The sequence below is a fragment of the Hyperolius riggenbachi genome, chromosome 5 (genome assembly GCF_040937935.1).
Source record: "Hyperolius riggenbachi isolate aHypRig1 chromosome 5, aHypRig1.pri, whole genome shotgun sequence".
Lineage (NCBI taxonomy): Eukaryota > Metazoa > Chordata > Amphibia > Anura > Hyperoliidae > Hyperolius > Hyperolius riggenbachi.
In genome coordinates this window covers 192,593,268-192,615,344 of record NC_090650.1, presented here as the reverse complement: position 1 = coordinate 192,615,344, position 22,077 = coordinate 192,593,268, and the positions used below count along the sequence as shown (strand labels likewise).

Below are 22,077 nucleotides of genomic sequence, written 5' to 3'. Positions count from 1 at the left end.
GTGGTGAAATCTGCTGCCTATCTGATTGCATTTTGTGGGAAATCTGCTGCCAATCTGGTTGCATTTCATGGGAAATCTGCTACCAATCTGGTTGCATTTTGTGGGGAAATCTGCTGCCAATCTGATTGCATTTTGTGGTGAAATCTGCTGCCTATCTGATTGCATTTTGTGGGAAATCTGCTGCCAATCTGGTTGCATTTCATGGGAAATCTGCTACCAATCTGGTTGCATTTTGTGGGGAAATCTGCTGCCAATCTGATTGCATTTTGTGGGGAAATCTGCTGCTAGATTTTTTTTCCTTGGGGGGGGGGAGGGGGGGCAGGATCGGCCAGCCCTCCACTATGTGGTCTGGAAAAAGTGCAGCCGAGTTCAATACAGATTGGAGTGGTGCCAGTTTATTAGTTGGTAATCCACAAGGTACTATGTTACAAAAAATCTAGATGAGATATTATAAGAGCATTTTAGTTGAGTCCTTAGTGAGAAAAGTTTGTTTACAAGATATGTTTTTGAGTTGGAGATGACCGGATCTGGTTAGGAAATGAATGTGAGGAATAAAACAGAGAGAGGTGTCAAATATTACCCCAAGCAATGTGCTTTAAGATCTGAAGTTATAGGGCTGTTATTAACATTTACTGTTATATCAGGTAAAGAAGTGGACAGAGACAGTGGAAAAATTATTAGTTCTGTTTTACTTATTATATTCAATTTTAAGAAGCAAGAGGTCATGATGAAAGAGGATATAGCAGACAAGTAGTGAGGAAAACATGTGAGGAGGGAATTAAGGTCTGGGGCCGAGAGGTAAACTTGTGCATCGTTCACATATAAGTGGTAATGAAAACCAAATGAGTTGATTAAGTTGCCAAGACCATTCATGTAGATGGAAAAGAGGAAGTGGCAAGGACAGAGCCCTGAGGTGCACCCACAGATGAAGATCGAGAATGTATATGGCATTCAAGTAATCTGGATGCAAATGGGAAAAGTGACATAGGGTGGTAGTTGGTGAATTCAGTGGAATCTAGAGATGGTTTTTAAAGAAGTGGTGTCACCAGGGCCGGATCTACCATAGGAAAAAATGGGCAATTGCCCCAGGGCCCCAGAGCCTGTAGGGGCCCCCAAGGTTTCCCTCCCCCATCTTAACTGTTGCTCTCCAGGGACTCTGCAGAGTCTGTTAAGTTGGGAGGTGATTGGGGGAGGGTCAGCAGCCAGTCTAGGGGCCCAAGAGGGAAATTTGGCTGCAACAAAAGGGCCTCTAATGAGGCTTTTTGGATGGGTGTATCTGTTGGGGGGCCCCCAGGCTAGTTTTGCTCTAGGGCCCAATTGTTACTTGAACCGGCCCTGGGTGTCTCAATAGCCTTTTTTCGTGTTTCTGGTGGCTATAACACAGTCCTTATTCCTAAAGTAGACAAATCTAAAAAGAAAGTGAACCAAACACCCCGGTTTTTAAGTGATGCTAAGGATTTACAAAAGTAGCTAAAAGTAGCTAAAAGCATGGGCATTGGATAAATAATTCATGTAAACACGTCAATCCTGTAGATGAACTTAATTTATTTTGCTCCGTAGTCCTTGACACACAGCTAAAACTGGGCATTTAGTTATACAGTATCAAATTATTTTTTACAGAGGCTGTTTATGTATATGTACTATGATCATTATGTTTGTTACATACTTCAGGACTAGGGTTTTTTCCCAGAATGTTAAGTTTAAATGACTGCTTAGCCAGAGACCAATTAATGAGAAATAAATTACAGAGATCACTTATTTCATAAATCAAAATGACATAGTTAAGATTTTATTTTATGCATTATTTTGTCCCTCTTAGGGCTATTATTAAACAGATAAATGTTTAAAAGTAGCTCTTTAGAACTGAGAAACCTCTCATATGATTTTTATTTTGGAGTGTAAAATATGTAATAAAACTTTCCAAAAAACAGGTTCTTAAACTAAATATACACAATTATTACAGAATAAAAATGGCCTTAATGAGCCATGGAATCTACATGCAGTTCAGCACTTTATAAAAAAACGGAATCGTTTCTGCTGCATAGCAATAAGCTGGACTTCCCTCTGATGACAAATTTATTGGGCAAACATTAAAATAGTGTTATATGTAATACAATGAAAAATGTACCTCTAATTCATACGCCTATTGCAGTTAACTTAGAATTTAGAAAGTACTGCTGGAAATTGTATGATGAGTCAAAGACATTTCTTACAGAATTGCAATTAATTAATCCTGCATGATGTATCCAATCACAGAGGAAGAGGATCTATGGGTCATTCAAAAGTCTGTTCTGTCTCTAGGAACAGATGCATTCACACATTTTAGGTTTCAATTAGCTCCATATTCACTCTGTATTCTAGAAGACTATTTATGGCCTTTCAGGAGCTATTCTCCTGAATACCTTATCTATTTGAAGCTCATAATAAAGGAAGTGTGAAAAACAGAGCCCAAAGAGGCACTTCTGATGAATAAACAGTCTAATGGAATGCTTTTTACTGGCAAAAACATCACTATAGCAACAAAAAGGGACATATTTAGAATTTTTTTACAAAGAACATGGCACAAAGGGCCAAAGGTTACGTGCGTTGCTATGTATGCAACGCACGTAACAAAGGAAGGCACACTCCTTTCATATTAACCTCCTTGCCGGTTATCCCGAGCTGAGCTCGGGGTAACTCGCGCAGGAGGATTGCTCTTGCGATTTGTGATTTTCTTGCGATTTTCACAATTTTTTTTGTTCCTACACGCAGCGAACACTTTGCTAGCTGCGTGTAGTACGCGATCGCCGCCGCTACCCGCCGATTCGCCACTACCTGCCGCGCAGAGCTGCCCCCCCAGACCCCTGCGCAGCCTGGCCAATCAGTGCCAGGCAGCTCTGAGGGGTGGAACGGGATTCCCCCTGACGTCCCGACGTCCATGACGTCGGTGACATCATCGCGATCGTCGCCATGGCGACGGGGGAAGCCAAGCAGGAAATCTCGTTCTGAACGGGATTTTTTTCTAAAGTGCTGCGCCGCCCCCTTGCCGACATAATTGAAACGGCAAGGGGGTTAACAGATGAGGAGAAGGAAACAATTGGCACTGCAGATTGCTTTTATTTCCAAATAGTGAGGCACAGTAAACAATGCACACAATAGGTGATCAAATGGAACATACCAGTGCTGCGGAGTGTTTTGATAGTGGTGGATGCTGGGCACTAATCGCCTAAGGGAAGTGGGAAGCGTGTGTATCAGAGGCGTAGCAATAAGGGGTGCAGAGGTTGGCCCTTGAGCCAGAGGGGCCCACCCTCAACCACGGTATTAGCTCTTTATTGATCCTGTGCTGATAATAATCTATTTTATAGATGCTTTGAATGGTAGTAATCATTAACAAACTGTTCCCCGTCCCCTGCTTGCACCTCTAACACTGTGGTTGTCCTCGGCAGGTTTTGGTGTGCCATATCAATTGTTATGTACAGAGTGCTTGGGGGGCCCAATGTAAAACTTGCACTGGGGCCCACAACTTCTAGGTTATGCCACTGGTGTGAATCCTGCCTGTTCCCCCCAGCAATGCATCAGCTATCCCATGCTATAGTGTCAACTACTCTTCTTCTGCAATTGTAGCAAGTGCTGCTATTTAAGGCAGGCAAAGCGGGGGCTCCTTCACACTAAGCTGCGCTGCTCGGCAGGGCAGCTTGATAAATCAGGCCCAAAGATCCCAACAGTAAATTGTAGTGAGGAACATTTTGGGACTCCCCCACATGGTTTTGTGATCAGTGTAGTGTGGCCTGTCCTGCTCCCCCACTGCGCTGCCCTGATGAGTAACTTCTCACTTGCATGCATTTGCATGGACTCACCCCTTCAGATTTAGACATGCAGACTATACCGGCAATAATAGAATATATAATCTAGATTATACCCTATACCTTATAATTATACCGTACATCTAGATTACATTGGCAAGAGACTAGTATTATATACTCAGATTGCTATGCTATGTGCCATGCTTTGACTTGTCTGCACATAAGCTAATACTGTCTCTGTTGGCTTGAACTTGCTTCTGTTAGACTATCTTCTGCTGCCGCTATGACGCTCCATTAAATTTGATGTGGTCTATGATTATGTTATCAACGTGTGGAAGAGAAGACAGTCCATTGTGTGTGACTTGTACATCTTAGAGCTACCTGCTCGGATTGTTTGCACAGAATATTGATATTACCCCAAGGAGATTTCAGTCTGTCAATTCAATGACATAACTTACGTGAGCTCATGTGGACATTGGTGCAGTCGCATGGCCAACTACTACTAACCTTCCCTTCCTCTGATACAAGGACCAAACTCCCAAATCAGGTGTTTTTGTGGCCACGCCCATTATGGGTGTGAAGGTAATGATGGCCACACTTGTTTTATGACCCTTGTAAGATGTGCCCCCAGTCTGTGAAGGTCACCAAGGGGAGGCAAGTGAAGGAGTGTGTACATTTGGGGGGGCCCTAACAAAGTTTTGCTGGGGGGAGGGGCAGCAGGAATTGTACTTATGCCACTGCCCCTGACCATCATGGGAAGCCCTTGGGCTAGGAGTGCCCATTTCTATTTATTTCAGCACATCTCTTCAGTAATTCCCTGTAACTGCAGAGCAGCACAAGAGGGCATTGTATGTTACCTGCTCTAGCAGCAGTCAGGTCCACACTTCTCCTTTAGATGTATTTCACAATGAACATTTTCCATATTACTATTGATTTTTTTTAAATAACTTGCATTGCCCCAGTACTGTTGCAAAGTATGAAGAGGAAACACACTGTTAAACTGTGAGCTATATTCTGCCTGACATCACAGGATCAGCACAAATTTGGAAATTTATTTAGCAAAAACCCAAATGCTCAAAACCAAGGTTACCAATGTCACGTATAGGCTGTGAGAGAAGGGTATCCAAGGTGTTTTAAGGACTGCAGTAGGAATATTGTCCTTTGTGGTTTTTTTTTTTTCTTTTTTCTTTTTAGTCTTTGCACCATAGTGTAAGGAAACGCGGAAAGGCCGCCGTCTCTCGAGGTGAGGCGGCTGTTTCCGCGTCCAGCATGGCGTCACAACGCGGAAAAAACGCTGCATGCCGCATAGGCAGTGCGGCGGAATCCGCATTGGTAACGGCGGAGTCCGCATTGGTAACGGCGGAATCCGCATCAGAGGCGGCCCCCGCTCTAGATACATTGCATGACAGTACTGGTGTGACTGGGACTGATAGTCCACCAAGATTCAGACTTACACGCGCGCGAGCACAGAGGCAGAGTTTAAAAAGCAGTTAGAAGGGAGTCGGCTGACCAGCTGGGTCAGCTGACAAATTCCACTGCTCTCATTGGACCAGCAATTAGGGAGGTCCTGGAAAGGTCCTAGAGTATATATACTGCTGGTTGTTCACTTGCTCTTTGTCTGGCGTGCGATCACATATGTGGGAGCACCCAGATCCGTAGTCAGATCCGCAAGTGTGGCGGGACCAGCTGGAGCTGTAATCCTACACTTAGCTAGATTCTGTTGATAGCTAAAGTACTAGTTTGATTGTGATTATCTGTTATGACTTTTACCTGCTTTGACTACTCTTCTGAACTCTGATCTTGTACCTCGATATTTCTGATACTCTGTTGCCGACCCCCGGCTCGTTTCTAGACTCCGCCTTAGCCTCCTGATTCTGTACCTCGATATTTCTGATACCCTGTTGCCGAACCCTGCCTGTACTTAGACTCCGCCTTAGTCTCCTGATCTTGTACTTTATCTGTCCGTGTGTTTACGACCTGGCTTGTTCGACCTCGAAAACCGACCTTACCGTTAGAGGCGGTTCCTCACTCTGTTAGCGACCCTTCCTCCTGAGGGTCACTTTCAGACATCCTTCCCACTGTCAGTCTGACTCCTCCCGCCTTGGAGAGCTCAGGTCTGCGGAGGGAATCTGTGCAGTACTCCTTGCTGCACTGAGGCCTAGTCCTCAAAGTGTTACTGTTACACCAAACACTACACTCTACTCAGGTGAACAGAGGTTAGTTAGTATTTCGGATTATCGGTGAGACTGCAGATCACTTATAATCTGGTATATATCTGTATTTCCGGTGATACTGCAGATCACCGGTAATCAGACACTCTCTGTGCCCACCGATTGTTACAGAACGCCAGACCAAAAGACAGATGGAACGCGCTGATCCTCTGACTGCGCTTGCCACTTCGGTGGACAGTATCCATCAAGCACTGGGCCAGCACAAAGCCTTAATCGATGCTCTATCAGGCTCAGTGCGTACCCTCCAGACGTCAGTTGATTCAGTGCGATCCCCTCCTAGTGACGACATTCGCATGCCTGTACCTGACAAATTTTCCGGCCACAAGTCTGACTTCCGGAATTTTAGGAGTAGAGTGTTATCGTACTTCGAGTTGAGACCCCGATCCTCGGGGACTGAGACCCAACGGGTCACCTTTATCAAAACTTTGCTGACTGGTGACTCCCAGTCATGGGCATATAACCTGCCTCCTACCGATACTGCTCTGACCTCGGTAGAGGAATTCTTTAGGGCCATGGCCGTAATTTATGACGACCCTGACCTTGCTGCGTCCTCGGAGCGGAAGCTCAAACTTTTGCGGCAAGGCAGAGGTTCAGTCGAGGATTATGCGGCAGAGTTCCGTAGGTGGTCAGTCACCGCTAGATTTGACAACTTTGCCCTGATGGATTACTTCTTGTCTGGGTTGTCGGAGGAGGTCTCCGATCTAATGTTAACCATACCCGAGCCCAAGACAGTTGATGAGGCCATATCATCGGCCATTCGAGTTGATCGCAGGCTACGCCATCAGAGGCAGGCTAGGGGCAGTCACCGTGTCAGAGTGACTTCGTACGCAGCAACATCCGCTGCATCCTCAGTAACAGCATCTCCGCCTGTCTCGCCCTCTCCGGCCTTGCCTCCACCTGAGCCAATGCAAATTGGTCGATCAAGACTGACCCAGGTGGAGCGAAGGCGGAGGATGACGGAACGACTGTGCCTATACTGTGCAGAGGCAGGGCATAGGGTGCGTAACTGTCCTAACAAGTCGGGAAACGACTTTGCCTAGGAGTAGTGGGGGGTGACACCCTAGGTACACAATTTTCGCCCCTCAAAGAGAAGAAATTGCTTCTCCCCTGTACCATTACATGGGAGAATAAGTCAGTAGCCACTGAAGCATTTATTGATTCTGGCTCAGCGGCTAACTTTATGAATCTTGAATTTGCTCAGGAGTTGGGTATTCCCCTCACTCCAGTAAGTCCCCCCATTCTGGTCACAGCGGTGGACGATTCTCCTTTGCAACGAGAGCGCCCACTGTCACAGACCCCAGAGGTGAAAGTCGCCATAGGGGTATTACATGGGGAACAGTTAAGGTTTTTTGTGTTACAGATGTCCACCTCCACTATTATCCTAGGTATGCCGTGGTTGCAAACTCATTCACCTCAAATAGACTGGGCCACGGGTCAGCTAACTTCCTGGTCACCTCATTGTTCTCGATGGTATTTGGGAAAGGTAACATTGGGGCAAACTAGAATACAGGTGGGAGGTGTGCCAGACCAGTACTCAGAATTTTCCGATGTATTTTGTCCCAAGGCAGCTGATAAACTGCCCCCACATCGCCCTTTCGACTGTCCCATCGATCTCCGTTCAGGTTGTGTACCCCCTCGGGGCCATTTGTATAATTTGACGGGACCCGAGAAATTGGCCATGCAGGATTATATCCGTGAGAATTTGGCCAAAGGTTTCATTCGCCCGTCCCGGTCTCCTGCTGGAGCCGGGTTCATTTTTGTTAAAAAGAAAGATGGAGGCCTGCGACCCTGCATTGATTATCGCGGCCTTAACAAGATTACAGTGAAGAATCGCTATCCGCTGCCTCTGATAGACGATTTGTTCACTCAAATCACTGGTGCCAAGATCTTTTCCAAACTGGATTTGCGGGGCGCGTACAACCTCATACGCATAAGAAAGGGCGATGAGTGGAAAACGGCCTTTAATACTCCAGATGGGCATTATGAGTACCTGGTAATGCCCTTCGGGCTTTGTAATGCCCCGGCCGTTTTCCAGGAACTCATCAATGAGGTCTTCAGAGAGGTGTTGGGGAGATTCGTTCTAGTCTACCTTGACGACATCCTTATCTTCTCCAACAACCTCTCCGAACATAGAACCCATGTGAGGTTTGTGTTAAATCAGCTTAGGCAGAACTCTTTGTATGCCAAACTTGAAAAATGTATTTTTGAGGTAACTTCTGTCTCCTTCCTGGGGTACATAATTTCCACCACGGGCCTGGCTATGAATCCTGCCAAGGTCTCCGCAGTTCTAGAGTGGCCTCAGCCGGTTGGGTTAAAGTCCCTCCAACGTTTCCTCGGTTTTGCCAATTATTATAGGAGATTTATTAAGGGGTACTCCACGGTCATCTCTCCCCTTACCAGTCTTACTAAAAAAGGAGCAGATACCACTCACTGGTCTCCTGAGGCTGTACGGGCGTTTGCCACCCTGAAGAGCCTATTCTGTTCAGCACCCATCCTCAGACATGTGGATACGTCCTTTCCGTTTATTGTTGAGGTGGATGCTTCGGAGGTTGGGGTGGGGGCTGTGCTGTCTCAGCGGTCAGGTTTGCAGGGTAGAATGCATCCTTGTGCTTACTTTTCTCTGAGGTTCTCCCCTGCAGAAAGGAACTATGATATTGGCAACAGGGAGCTTTTGGCTATTAAATTGGCTTTCGAGGAATAGCGACATTGGTTAGAGGGAGCTGAGCATACCATCACGGTTTACACCGATCACAAAAACTTAGAGTACATCGAGGGGGCTAAGAGGTTGAGCCCTCGTCAGGCTCGATGGTCGCTATTTTTCTCTAGGTTTAGTTTCATTATTACGTACACTCCAGGTAGCAAGAACGTTAAGGCGGATGCGTTATCCAGGTGTTTTGAGGCAGAGACAGCACAGCCCTCCGTTCCCGAGACCATTGTTCCCCAGAGGTTCATATTGGCAGCAACTGGAACTTGGGAGGATTGGAAGGAGACTTTTATCCCCTTTCAGCAGGACATCCCGGAAGGGAAGCCCGCAGGGGTTCTATTTATCCCTCAGCCTTTTCGTCTCCAGGTACTGGAGATGTTTCATATGCATAAGAACGCTGGGCATCCAGGGGCATCCAGAACACAGGATCTGGTGGCCAGATGTGCCTGGTGGCCCTCTCTGGCAGCAGATTGTAAGGAGTATGTGAGGGAGTGTGCGATATGTGCCAGGAGCAAACCCTCCCGGCTGGCACCTGTCTGCACTCTGCAGCCTTTTCCCACCCCGAGTGAGCCATGGACCCACCTGTCTATGGATTTTGTGGGTGAACTTCCCAGATCCGAAGGCATGGCGGTCATTTGGGTCATAGTTAACCGCTTTAGCAAAATGGCCCACTTTGTGCCATTGAAAGGACTCCCCTCGGCTCAGGAATTGGCCGAGTTATTCATTACGCACGTCTTTCGGTTGCACGGCATTCCTGAAGACATAGTCTCTGATAGGGGAGTCCAATTTGTCTCCCGATTTTGGAAGGCTTTTTGTCAGCTTATGGGAATAAAGCTATCATTTTCATCAGGATATCATCCTCAAACTAATGGCCAGACCGAGAGGATAAACCAGTCCTTAGAGCAGTTCTTGAGGTGCTATGTTGCAGAGGCGCAAGATGATTGGGTCAGGTTCTTGCCCTTCGCAGAGTTTGCTCAGAACAATTTAAAAAACTCATCCTCTGGATTTTCTCCCTTCCAGGTAGTAACGGGGAGATCACCTAAGTTCTCCCCACTTCCTGTGGCCTCCACTCCGTTCCCAGCCCTGGAGGTCTGGCAAAAGTCATTTAGGGACCTTTGGGGGACGGTAAAAAGTAACCTAGAAAAGGCATTTCTGAGTCAGAAGGGTCAAGCTGACAAAAAACGCTCAGTAGAGTGGAGGTTCCGACCAGGGGACTTGGTCTGGGTATCCACACGTCACTTGACCCTGAGACAACCTTCTGACAAACTTGGTCCCAGGTTTGTGGGTCCATTCCTGGTTGCTAGGAAGATCAACGAGGTCACATATACCGTTGATCTTCCCACCAGCATGCGGGGAGTGAGGTCCTTCCACGTATCACTTCTTAAACCCGCAGTCCAGGTGGGTCCCACTCCTCCTCCTCCTGTGTTAGTAGATGCCCAACCTGAATATGAAGTGGAAAAGATTTTAGATTCCCGCACGGTACAAAACTCGGTTCAGTACCTCGTACATTGGAAAGGGTACGGCATTGAGGAGAGACAATGGGTACCCAGTTCACGCATGCATGCAGACGAGTTAAGGAGCAATTAGGGAGGTCCTGGAAAGGTCCTAGAGTATATATACTGCTGGTTGTTCACTTGCTCTTTGTCTGGCGTGCGATCACATATGTGGGAGCACCCAGATCCGTAGTCAGATCCGCAAGTGTGCCGGGACCAGCTGGAGCTGTAATCCTACACTTAGCTAGATTCTGTTGATAGCTAAAGTATTAGTTTGATTGTGATTATCTGTTATGACTTTTGCCTGCTTTGACTACTCTTCTGAACTCTGATCTTGTACCCAGATATTTCTGATACTCTGTTGCCGACCCCGGGCTCGTTTCTAGACTCCGCCTTAGCCTCCTGATTCTGTACCTCGATATTTTTGATACCCTGTTGCCGAACCCTGCCTGTACTTAGACTCCGCCTTTGTCTCCTGATCTTGTACTTTATCTGTCCGTGTGTTTACGACCTGGCTTGTCCGACCTCGAGAACCGACCTTACCGTTAGAGGCGGTTCCTCGCTCTGTTAGCGACCCTTCCTCCTGAGGGTCACTTTCAGACATCCTTCCCACTGTCAGTCTGACTCCTCCCGCCTTGGAGAGCTCAGGTCTGCGGAGGGAATCTGTGCAGTACTCCTTGCTGCACTGAGGCCTAGTCCTCAAAGTGTTACTGTTACACCAAACACTACACTCTACTCAGGTGAACAGAGGTTAGTTAGTATATCGGATTATCGGTGAGACTGCAGATCACTTATAATCTAGTATATATCTGTATTTCCGGTGATACTGCAGATCACCGGTAATCAGACACTCTCTGTGCCCACCGATCGTTACACATAGCTTTTGTGTTATATATACACAGACAGTTATGGCATATGAATACAAGTATACTATTTTTTTCAGTTATCCTGGTGAGTACATCACTTTTTTATGTATCATTCTTCACCATTACTAGGGATCGTACCTTAAATAAAGTACCATAGACCCGTGATCTAGAATCCTTTAAATGAGGTTGTGTGTCCTTACTGTCACATGTTATAAAGATTACTAATGTCACCTAATTCATCTAATTTCCAAAACAGAACACAGCAGTTCTTATAGAAGAGAAGCATAAATTCTGCAACTTTCGTGAGCAAGGTAACATACCATACAGTAGAGTAATAAAATTATGTTTTTAACCCTTTCCAATCCAATGTCAGGCTATGTCCGATATTGGCCATTTCCTCTACAGGTCCAATGCCGGACATAATCTGACATAGGAAAACTGGCTGCTGCTAGATGACATTAGCCTCAATTCACTAAGCTTTATCAAACACTTTATCGAACGTTTGATAATTTACCTCATGAGTAAAATCAAATTTTGAATTCACTAAGGTGTTATAGATTTATTGACCGTTTAATCGATAAAACTTTTGATAAATCTATAACACCTTAGTGAATTCAAAATTTGATTTTACTCATGAGGTAAATTATCAAACGTTCAAAAAAGTGTTTGATAAAGCTTAGTGAATTGAGGCCATAGTGGGCAGATAAAATACAACACAGCATCCTCCTCTTCAGATTAAAGTGTCGGACTAAGACCAACACTCTGATTGCTGCCCGCCCCATCATCCACCGCTGTGTCACATAATATAAATATTACAAGGGGACATTTGGGCTTGCTGTAGGGGCACCGCTGCCAGATCTGGTCTGGCATGGTGTCTCCCTACGTGGATCAAAGTGTCTAACAAAGTCTGACACTTTGGTCCCCTTCAGCACAACGCAGTGCTGTGTAATAACAATATTATGTGGGCATGTGTGCAAGAGGGTGGAGCTACAGCACACAAGCTCTAGAGTGAGGAGATACAGACCTTCCAGATCACCGCTGCCACTGTGATTTTGCAACCCCCCACAGCACACCATAGAAAAAATAAGTGTCAGGGGTGTGGGTAGTGATCACCGGGGTGTGGGTAGTGATCACCAAATAGGAAAGGGAAAAGGGTAATAATGGAAATGCAAGATGGAAGGTCTCACTTACCAAGAAAGGTTAGATAAACTGGGTTTATTTAGTCTAGAGAAAAAATGCCTTAAGCTGGCCACTAACGGTCCAATTACTAGCGAAAAATCGTTCGAGCGATCAGAAATTCTGATCGGACAAAAAATCTTTCACTACACCATCAACTAACCAATCATTGCTTCCTATCTATCACGACCACCAAGAAAATCCAAATTTTCATTCAACGAAAATTCATTCGGGCGACATTTTTTTCACTCGTTCATAATCGATTGTGTCCACCAATGGAGATTATTTACAACCAATCCGATCAGAATTTCTGATCGCTCTAACGATTTTTCGCTAGAAATTGGACCGTTAGTGGCCACCTTAAGAGGGGATCTACTAAACATGTGTAAATACGTCAGAGGGATATATAGAGGGATATATAGAAAGTGGGTGAGCTTTTTGTCCCTAGGCCTTCTCAAAGGACTAGAGGACATGATCTGCGCATGGAGGAAATACGTTTTAGCCATTAAGATGTGGAATGCATTGCCACAGGAAGTAGTTATGGCAAATTCTATACCTGCATTTAACCTGCTGGGCGGTATGGACGAGCTCAGCTCATCCATTACCGCCGGAGGCTGCTGCTCAGGCCCTGCTGGGCCGATTTTGGTCAAATAAAAAGGAGGACACGCAGCCGGCACTTTGCCAGCCGCATGTGCTACCTGATCGCATCAGTGGCGAAAGAGGGTCCCCCCCAGCCGCCCGAGCCCAGCGTAGCCGGAACAAACAGTTCCGGCCAGTGATAAGGGCTGGATCGGAGGCGGCTGACGTCAGGACGTCGGCTGATGTGCATGACGTCACTCCGCTCGTCGCAATGGCGACGAGGTAAGCGAAACAAGGAAGGCTGCTCATTGCGGCCTTCCTTGTTACTTCTGATCGCCGGAGGCGATCAGAAGAACGCATCCGGAGCGCCCTCTAGTGGGCTTTCATGCAGCCAACTTTCAGTTGGCTGCATGTAATAGTTTTTTTTTTATTTAAAAAAAACCCTCCCTCAGCCGCCCTGGCGATCTTAATAGAACACCAGGGTGGTTAAAGGGAGCTTAGATGCTTTCCTTGCATTGAAAGACATCCATGGCTACAATTACTAGGTGATGCCCAGTGATGTTGATCCAGGGATTTTATCTGATTGCCATCTGGAGTCGGGAAGGAATTTTTCCCTTTTGGGGCTAATTTGACCATGGGTTTTTCGCCTTCCTCTGGATCAACAGAATGAGTCATTGTGACGAAATGCGTAGGGCAGAGCCAGGCAGCACGCTGACAATCCAGGAAGTGTAGGCATACCCAGTGAGGATGGATCGCCCTGTGTCCGCAGCCAGGGCTTTGGAGTCTGTGCCTCGTGTGGATTGCCCTGTCTATTTTAATAAAGAATCTTGTGGATTACCCAACCAGAGGAAGTTTATTGTGCAGTATACATTACATGCTATGAATCAAGACGCCAGTAGGTGAGTTTATTCACAAAGGGGAAAGACCTGTATGATCCCACTGGTGAAGGCACATCCCTCTGGTGTGCAGCACGAGGTGTCAAGTATACAGTATATAGACAGTGCTGAGCACTATGTGCGCTCTCTTTGTGTTTCTATTATAGGGTGTCATATCTCAGCCGGAGATTGTACTGTGTATGCGCAACAAGTGATTTTTATAGATGTTGTTATTGTAGTAGGTGACTCTGTACAAGTTGCGATACCCTATCTGTTTTTAACTGTATCTGTGAAGTGCAGTAACTTTTTTCTACAATATTGGATCAACAGGGATATGTGAGGGAGCAGGCTAGTGTTGTACTTTGTTCTCTGGTTGAACTCGATGTATGTATGTCTTTTTTCAACCCAAATAACTATGTAACTATGTAATAGTAGACCATGGAAAGTTGAGATGGAATGAAAATTTTAGTGAAGGTTTGCATTAAAGAGACCCGATTTTCAAATACTGTGAAGAAAAGCAATCTTGCAAAAAACATTATACAGGTTTTCATGGTATGATTGATCCATGTAGGGCATCAGCATAAATAATCTTTGCCCTTTTCTTTGCCTTTCTATCTATGTGTATGGACTGGGGTGACTTCAGTCCCCCCCCCCCCCCCCAAAAAAAAAAAAATTCCCCTGCTTTCTTGCTTTACTATGCTACTCCCATTTGGCAGCGGTCATCACCTCTAGACTTGTGATACTGATGGCAGAATTAGTAAGCCTTGGTCCAAAATTAACCTAGAAGAGCTTTCATTCTAGGAGACATAAAACTGAAGCCTTGGACCTTAGGTGTTTTGTGTACTATCACAGTAAACAGTTACAGTTATTGTTTCAGTTTCCAGACAACATGTTATTACATTTATAAAGTGGTAACATATTATGTAGCGCTACACAATAGATACATGGGATTAATATACATGATAGGACTTACAGGGAGTACAAAAGAAGAAAAAACAGACAGGATCATGCGGTGAGGTCGAATATCTTTGGTAACAATAGTTCAATGTCTTTAGTAAAAACAGGTCAAGTCCATTCTAGCCCATGAGAGGGGTGTCCAACAGCGAGGGTGCATGGTCAAGCTGGAGACTCTAGAGTAACGGCCCTGCCAAAGGCTTGCAATCTAAAGGGTAGGGGTATAGACACCATGGGCGCGTCATAAAAATAACATAAAAAAAACAATGGGTGAGTCTATTGAGAAAGTGCTTAGCAGAACGCATTATGGTACTGATGCGGGAAAATAGGTGAGCATGAAAATGCGAGTCTTTATTTGAAGGAATTAAAGGTGGGAACGAGTCTGGAGAGCAGGGGAAATGTTCTGGGTAAACCACCTGTCATTCTTACATAGACTAAAGCCTGGTACACACTTTCAATTTTAATTAGCAAAACACTTACCAATTTTACCACCCCCATGTGGTATCAGAGTTTACCTACACAATGGGCTTGATTCACAAAGCCATGATAACTCATATCACGGTCCTGCTAGCTTTTTGCATGCGCTATAACATAATTATAGCGCGGAATGTTTTTCGTGTGCAAACGCAAATTTACGCATAAAATCATGGCTGTTTTCACATGAGAACAGCCGCGATAAGAGGTATCAAGGCTTTGTGAATCATAGTGTTCAAAATCGTTTGACCCTCATACTACATGGAGGTGGTGAAACCAGCCAATCATTGGCCAATCAAAACTGAAGGTGTGTATCAGATTTAAGGGTGCATACACACATCCAATTTTGATTAGCCAATGATCAGCTAATTTTACCACTTCCATGTAGTATGATGGCCAACAGACTTTGAAAACTGAACAGGTTGTGTAGACAACCTCTTATATTACACAGAGGCAGTAACATTTGCCAAATGTTGGTCAAAAATTCAAAATTGCTTGTGTATATCCACCATAATTACAAAAATAGATAGTAGTCGTGTGCTTTTACTTTTATAATTTTTATCATTTACTTTTATCATTTACTATCTCTGTGCATGCATTTAACATATTAAACAGGTTGGCAGGTTTAAATACAGACTTGCAAATTTACAGACATCTGTAAACTGGTATATTTAAACTGTGTATTTAGCTAAAGAAATTATAATTATTAACTTGAAAAATTGTATGAGGGTTCAAGATGAAGAAGTCACCCAAAGATCTGGCTCATACATCTTCCTTCTAGCCTAAAATTGTTAACAATATTTCAAGATACCTACTTTTAAGCATATGCCTTGAAAGTGATTTTCTAACATCTTGATGACAGCAAGTCCACAGTCACCATTTTGATTGAGCCTCATGGTCACATAAACACCATGTCCAAACCTACAAACAAAACAGTGAATTACATAAGTTTATATTTGTTGTGCTCGTACATATTTAAAAATACAAGCTTTCAACCAACCAAGTTTATAGCATGTAATTAATTTATTGCAAATTAATTACGCTTTTGAAGCTCAATTGGAAGCCCCTTCTCCATACGTTTTCATAGTATACTGGACTACGCATGAGAAAACCTTGATTGCTCCCTTTTTGTAGAAAATCACTTTATTATGTCAGATGTTCACAGATGTTCACAGGTTGCAAGATATTCGTGATCAGGGGAACCCTAAAAATCAGAGTCAGTGAAATAATTGGTCTCAACACAAAAATTCCCCATATGGGTATATCTACAATTATATAGCTTTAGAAAAGCAATATGAGAGAAGACTACTTACACGTGATCTCTCTTTCCTAGAACAGATCCTGCTGGAAAAAGGTTTTAACAAACATGCCATATCCTAGCTACAGGGGCGTAACTAGAAATCACTGGGCCCCCCTGCGAATATTTGGATGCCGCCCCCCCCCCCCATAGGTGCCAAATAATCGTAATGGGGCAGCGTTTCACTGTAAATTAATTGTAAAGTGGGCAGCATTTTACCATACAAACGTAATGTGGGCCAGAAAATCGTAATGTGGGCAGAGTTCACCAGAAAATTGTAATGTGGGCCTTTAGAAAATCATAATGTGGGCAGAGTTCACCAGAAAATCGTAATGTGGGCAGAGTTCACCAGAAAATCGTAATGTGGGCACCAGTCAACAGAAAATCGTAACGTGAGCAGCAGTCACCAGAAAATTGTAACGTGGACAGCATTCACTAGAATATCGTAATGTGGGACAGAAAATCGTAATGTGGGCAGAGTTCACCAGAAAATCGTAATGTGGGCAGCATTCACCAGAAAATTGTAACATGGACAGCATTCACCAGACAATCGTAACGTGGGCAGTGTTCACCAGAAAATCGTAATGTGGGCCAGAAAATCGTAATGTGGGCAGCGTTCACCAGAAAATCGTAACGTGGACAGCATTCACCAGACAATTGTAACGTGGGCAGTGTTCACCAGAAAATCGTAATGTGGGCCAGAAAATCGTAATGTGGGCAGAGTTCACCAGAAAATCACAATGTGGGCAGCAGTCACCAGAAAATCGCCATGTGGGCAGCAGTCACCAGAAAATCGCAATGTGGGCATCAGTCACCAGAAAATCCTAATGTGGGCAGCAGTCACCAGAATATCGTAATGTGGGCAGCAGTCACCAGAAAATCCTAATGTGGGCAGCAGTCAGTCACCAGAAAATCCTTATGTGGGCAGCAGTCACCAGAAAATCCTTATGTGGGCAGCAGTCACCAGAAAATCGCAATGTGGGCAGCAGTCACCAGAAAATCGCAATGTGGGCAGCAGTCACCAGAAAATGCTAATGTGGGCAGCATACACCAGAAAATCGTAATGTGGGCAGCAGACACCAGAAAATCGCAATGTGGGCAGCAGACACTTGAAAATCGTAATGTGGGCAGCAGACACCTGAAAATCGCAATGTGGGCAGCAGACACCTGAAAATCGTAATGTGGGCAGCAGACACCTGAAAATCATAATGTGGGCTGCAGACACCTGAAAATCGTAATGTGGGCAGCAGACACCTGAAAATCGCAATGTGGGCAGCAGTGACCAGAAAATCGCAATGTGGGCAGCAGTGACCAGAAAATCGTAATGTGGGCAGCAGACACCTGAAAATCGTAATGTGGGCAGCAGACACCAGAAAATCATAATATGGGCAGCAGACACCTGAAAATCGTAATGTGGGCAGCAAACACCTGAAAATCGTAATGTGGGCAGCAGTGACCAGAAAATCATAATGTGGGCAGCAGACACTAGAAAAAAAATGCACCTGTGAAAAAAAAAAACAATTCACTTACCTGACAGAAGTCTCCTCCTCTCCCGGCATCTGGCTCGCAGCTCCCCGAGTCCTCCTGCAGCACATCTCCCGCGCTGACAGGCAGAGTGCAGGGCTACGGCAAGATGGCTGCCGAAGCCCTGTACTAGAGACACAAATAGTCTCCAGTGTAGGGCTTCTTCGACGGCCATCTTGCCGTAGCCCTGCTCTGCCTGCCGGAGACTATGCAGGCTGCTGGAGCGGGGCTGCGGGGAATGAACTGGCACAGCGTCTATTAGACGCTGCGGCCAGTTGAGCACCTTGCTGGGGGGTCCAGAGCAGCGCTCCCCCCACGCACAGTGAGCGGGCCCCAGAGCAGCCCCGGGCCCCCCTGCGGCTGAGGGGGTCGCATCCCCGGTAGGTACGCCGGTGATATATAACATTTTGACACTTCCTGAAAAAATATACCATACCAATTTAACTGCACAGAGACAGTTGATTTGGTTGAGAACCATTTGATCTCCCTTAATATTTTATACTCAGGTACAGGGATTTAAAATCCTTACACAGTGATTATATCCCCCACAGCCTTAAGTAAGTTCAAATATCAAATTTAGCAGGGGCAGATCTATTGCACATTATTTGGCGTTATTCATTGGTGAGGGGATATTGTAAAGAAGTCCACCACTGGAATGAAAGAATTTCTTCAGTGAAGTGGCCCTTATAGACAGGACTCTTTCTCCATCATAGCAGATCAATTCTCCTCTAGTCTAATAAGAGATCCATTCTCAATCAATTTGTGAACATGGCAAGGACTAATATCAGCGCTATAGCAACTGACAAGCCCCCCAATGATATTCCAGTGGTTGTCTAGAATAGGCAAAACCATCCAAGTGGAAGAGATCATTCTGACCTCTCAAGACAGAAATGATATATATTTAAGTTTGGTCATGTCTGGTCCTCTTCAGCAAAATGTGTGACATTTCAAGACAATAAGGTGAAAAGTTTTACATTTATCTTTCTCCATCCTTCTTTTTCTTTTTTTACTTACCTCATGCTTAGTTTTTAGTATCTCATTTAGTCATATCCGCTAGATAAATTCTTTATTGTCACGTTTTAAACAATATGGTTTTGCAGATCTAAAACAATATTTTTACACCAGCAGATTGGTGCCTGTTGGGCGGTTAAGCGCGGTTTGATATCTGAAGTAGGATGTATATGTTTATAGCCTCTGCATAAGTGTAGTGTGTGTGTGTGTGTGTGTGTGTGTGTGTGTGTGTGTGTGTGTGTGTGTGTGTGTGTGTGTGTGTGTGTGTGTGTGTGAGTGTAAGATATATCTGCTAATAAGTGTATGATATACTGTATGTGTGTGTAGAATGTGGATAAGTGAATAGTGTTGGGGTAAATATAGAGTATTATGTGTGTGTAGGGTAAGGGTAAGTGTAGGGTATATGTGTGCATAGTGTGTGTAGGTAAGGTTCCGTTCACATTATATTCGTGAATATTGTGCTGTACCCCACTGCAGAGTTGTTCAAGTGCAGAGTTCATAGTCATGAATGATAGATGTGGGGGGGTTAAGTAAGAGATACATGCAGCTATGTGTTGTGCTGCAGATTTACAGCAATGGGTCTGTCCTACACCGTGTACTTCTGCATGCATAAAAGCCTATCGTGTAAAAGGAGCGTTGGTGTACAGTATGTATGGTGAGAGGATTATTGGGTAGTTTTATCGCGGATGTGAGTGTGCTTGCTGGTTTAGCCCTGGTTCACCATGAACATACTAGGCAATATGCAATATGCAGCGTAATAAAGATTAGAGATACAGCTGGAACTCTCAACTACCCAGCAGGCCTTAGGTGATAACGGGGACAGCGCTTTGTTTTTTTTTTTTTCGGGGGAGGGGTGCAGGGCATAAAACACTTACTGAGCCGCTGGTTGGCATCTTCTACTCTTCCAGCTGCTCCTAGTGGCTTTCCGACATCTGTACATGTTTTCCGGCATGTCAAGTTACCTGACACAAGCTGTACGTGGAGGATGCCGTAAAGCTGCTAGGAGCTACAGGATGGGTAGAAGATGCCGCCTGGAGGCTCAGTAAGTAGTTTATGCTGCATGGGGGATGTTTGTGCTTTTTTGGCCATTTGCTCAAGCACCACCGGTGCCAAGTAACGGGCGTCTTGCTGTAGGGAGGACTGGAGTTTGGATGTGGTGACGTCTCTCACACACATTCACAGAGATATGAAGTATGAAAGCATACATTGAAAGACATGTGTACTGCTAATCCATAGTTAATGGCAGACAGATAGCAGACTTGTAATTTTTTTTTACATACAAACTTGGCCTTGGGCACCAGTGGACATCTCAGCATGACAATGACCCAAAACACACAGCAAAAGTAGTGAAGAAATTGTTAGCAGACAACAACATTAACATTTGGTGTGGCCCAGTCAGGGCCCTGACTTGAATCCAATCAAAAATATGTGGAGGGAACTAAAGATCAGGGTGATGGCAAGAAGACCCTCCAACCTGAAAGATTTGAAGCTCATTGCTAAAGATGATTGAGCAAAAATACCTGTGGAGACATGCAAAAAGCTGGTCTGCAATTATAGGAAGTGTTTGATTGCTGTAATAGGCTTTTTTATTGATTATTAAGAAGGGTATGAATGATTTTGGATTGGACACTTTTTGCTCAAATGTAAATAAAATATAAGAATTTATTTTTTTCCCGCAGTAATGCCTTTTGTTTTTCACCTGTTGAGTTGATTAAAACATCTGTTCTCAATTAATCAGTGTAATTAGGATGTTTTAGAACAGTTTGGACTATTTGGAATGGTATAGAACTTTGGATTTTCCCATAGACTGTGACAGTTTGTGAAGGGTGTGAATAATTTTGGACTGGACACTTTTTGCTCAAATGTAAATAAAAGCTGAGAGTTTTTTTTCCTACAATAATACCTCTTGTACATCATCTTATTATCCTTTGGGAGATACAAGTCATTTCCGGTCAAAAAATTACTTGCTGGTTGAATAAAAGTAACTTTAAATCAAAATTTGCCTATGGGCAGCACTGTATCTATTCTTAATTGTAAGCTATCTATTAACTTTTTTCTGACTTATGACATGTGCAACAGCTACTCAGCTGCAAGCTTTGTCACGTCTTGCATTTAGTTATTTTTAAATTTTCATTCATAAAGCTATAAATGTAAAAACAAATACAAAACAAAACAAAAAAAATACTACAACAAGATAAGTGCAAATTTTATGGTGTATTTGATCACAGAAATTGTTTTTGAGGAGAGACAGAGCCCAAGATTATCAGTGGGATGAGTAATTATTTGTAGTTACTCCAAAAAGCTTAGCATAAGCTATGTATAAACATATTCAGGGGCGATTCTCTCATAAAGCAAGGCAAAATATTTGCATCACATGACAGAGATTACAGGGGCAGCATGCTTGTACTGGGTTTACGCTGACAGCATGCAGTCAGAATAGGAGGAGAAGTGAGAGGAGAACAAGGTAAAGAGCTCATAATTAGGGAAAAGCAGCTTGTTGTACTGTGTGCGAAGTCTGACAGTGAGTGAGGAGGGGGGAGGCAGGAGAGCAGCAGTGTTTCATTTAAATTGCACAGCAGTAGGAAGGAGGTGGCACTGCTGTCCTGACTGAGGAGGAATTAAGTGGCTGAGGATGAGCAGATTATCACAGACTCACAGCCAGCCAGTGTGCTATTGTGTTGAGCATCAGCATGTCATGTGAGAACATTAAATGAACCAGAGTAATTTTTTGGGTGCTGTGCGATCATTCAAAAATGGGGGGAGGGGTTTTGGGGGTGCGCATCCTAACATGTTTACCTAAAGGAGGCAAACAGTCTAGAACCGGCCATGAACATATTGCCATACATTTGAGCACTCTCATACCGGTAAAGCAATCTATAAGCTATTTCTAAACCATATTTAAGTTTTGGATTCCTCAGCGTCAAATGAAGGAATAATCATAGCATGTATTTGCTCCATCATCTTCTGTGCAGTCAATGAGACATCTGTGGGAAAAGTAGGAGCATAATGGACAGGCTACCATTTCTGTCATGTCACAAGTGACAGGAATAAGAAGAATTTGTGCAACTGAAGTATAGAAAAGATTGAAACAGATTTTTTTTTTTATTTCCT

The 22,077-nt window shown here is 44.4% G+C and overlaps 1 protein-coding gene across 3 annotated transcripts in view; it reads right to left on the bottom strand.

Annotated features, from left to right (window-relative positions):
* Positions 1-22,077, bottom strand: part of ABCA13 (ATP binding cassette subfamily A member 13) — a 770,386-nt gene that overhangs the window by 37,871 nt on the left and 710,438 nt on the right. For all 3 annotated transcript variants that reach the window (XM_068236514.1, XM_068236515.1, XM_068236516.1), the window contains exon 59: positions 15,950-16,055. In XM_068236514.1, the coding sequence (XP_068092615.1) occupies positions 15,950-16,055 (106 nt within the window). The remainder of the gene's footprint in view (positions 1-15,949; positions 16,056-22,077) is intronic.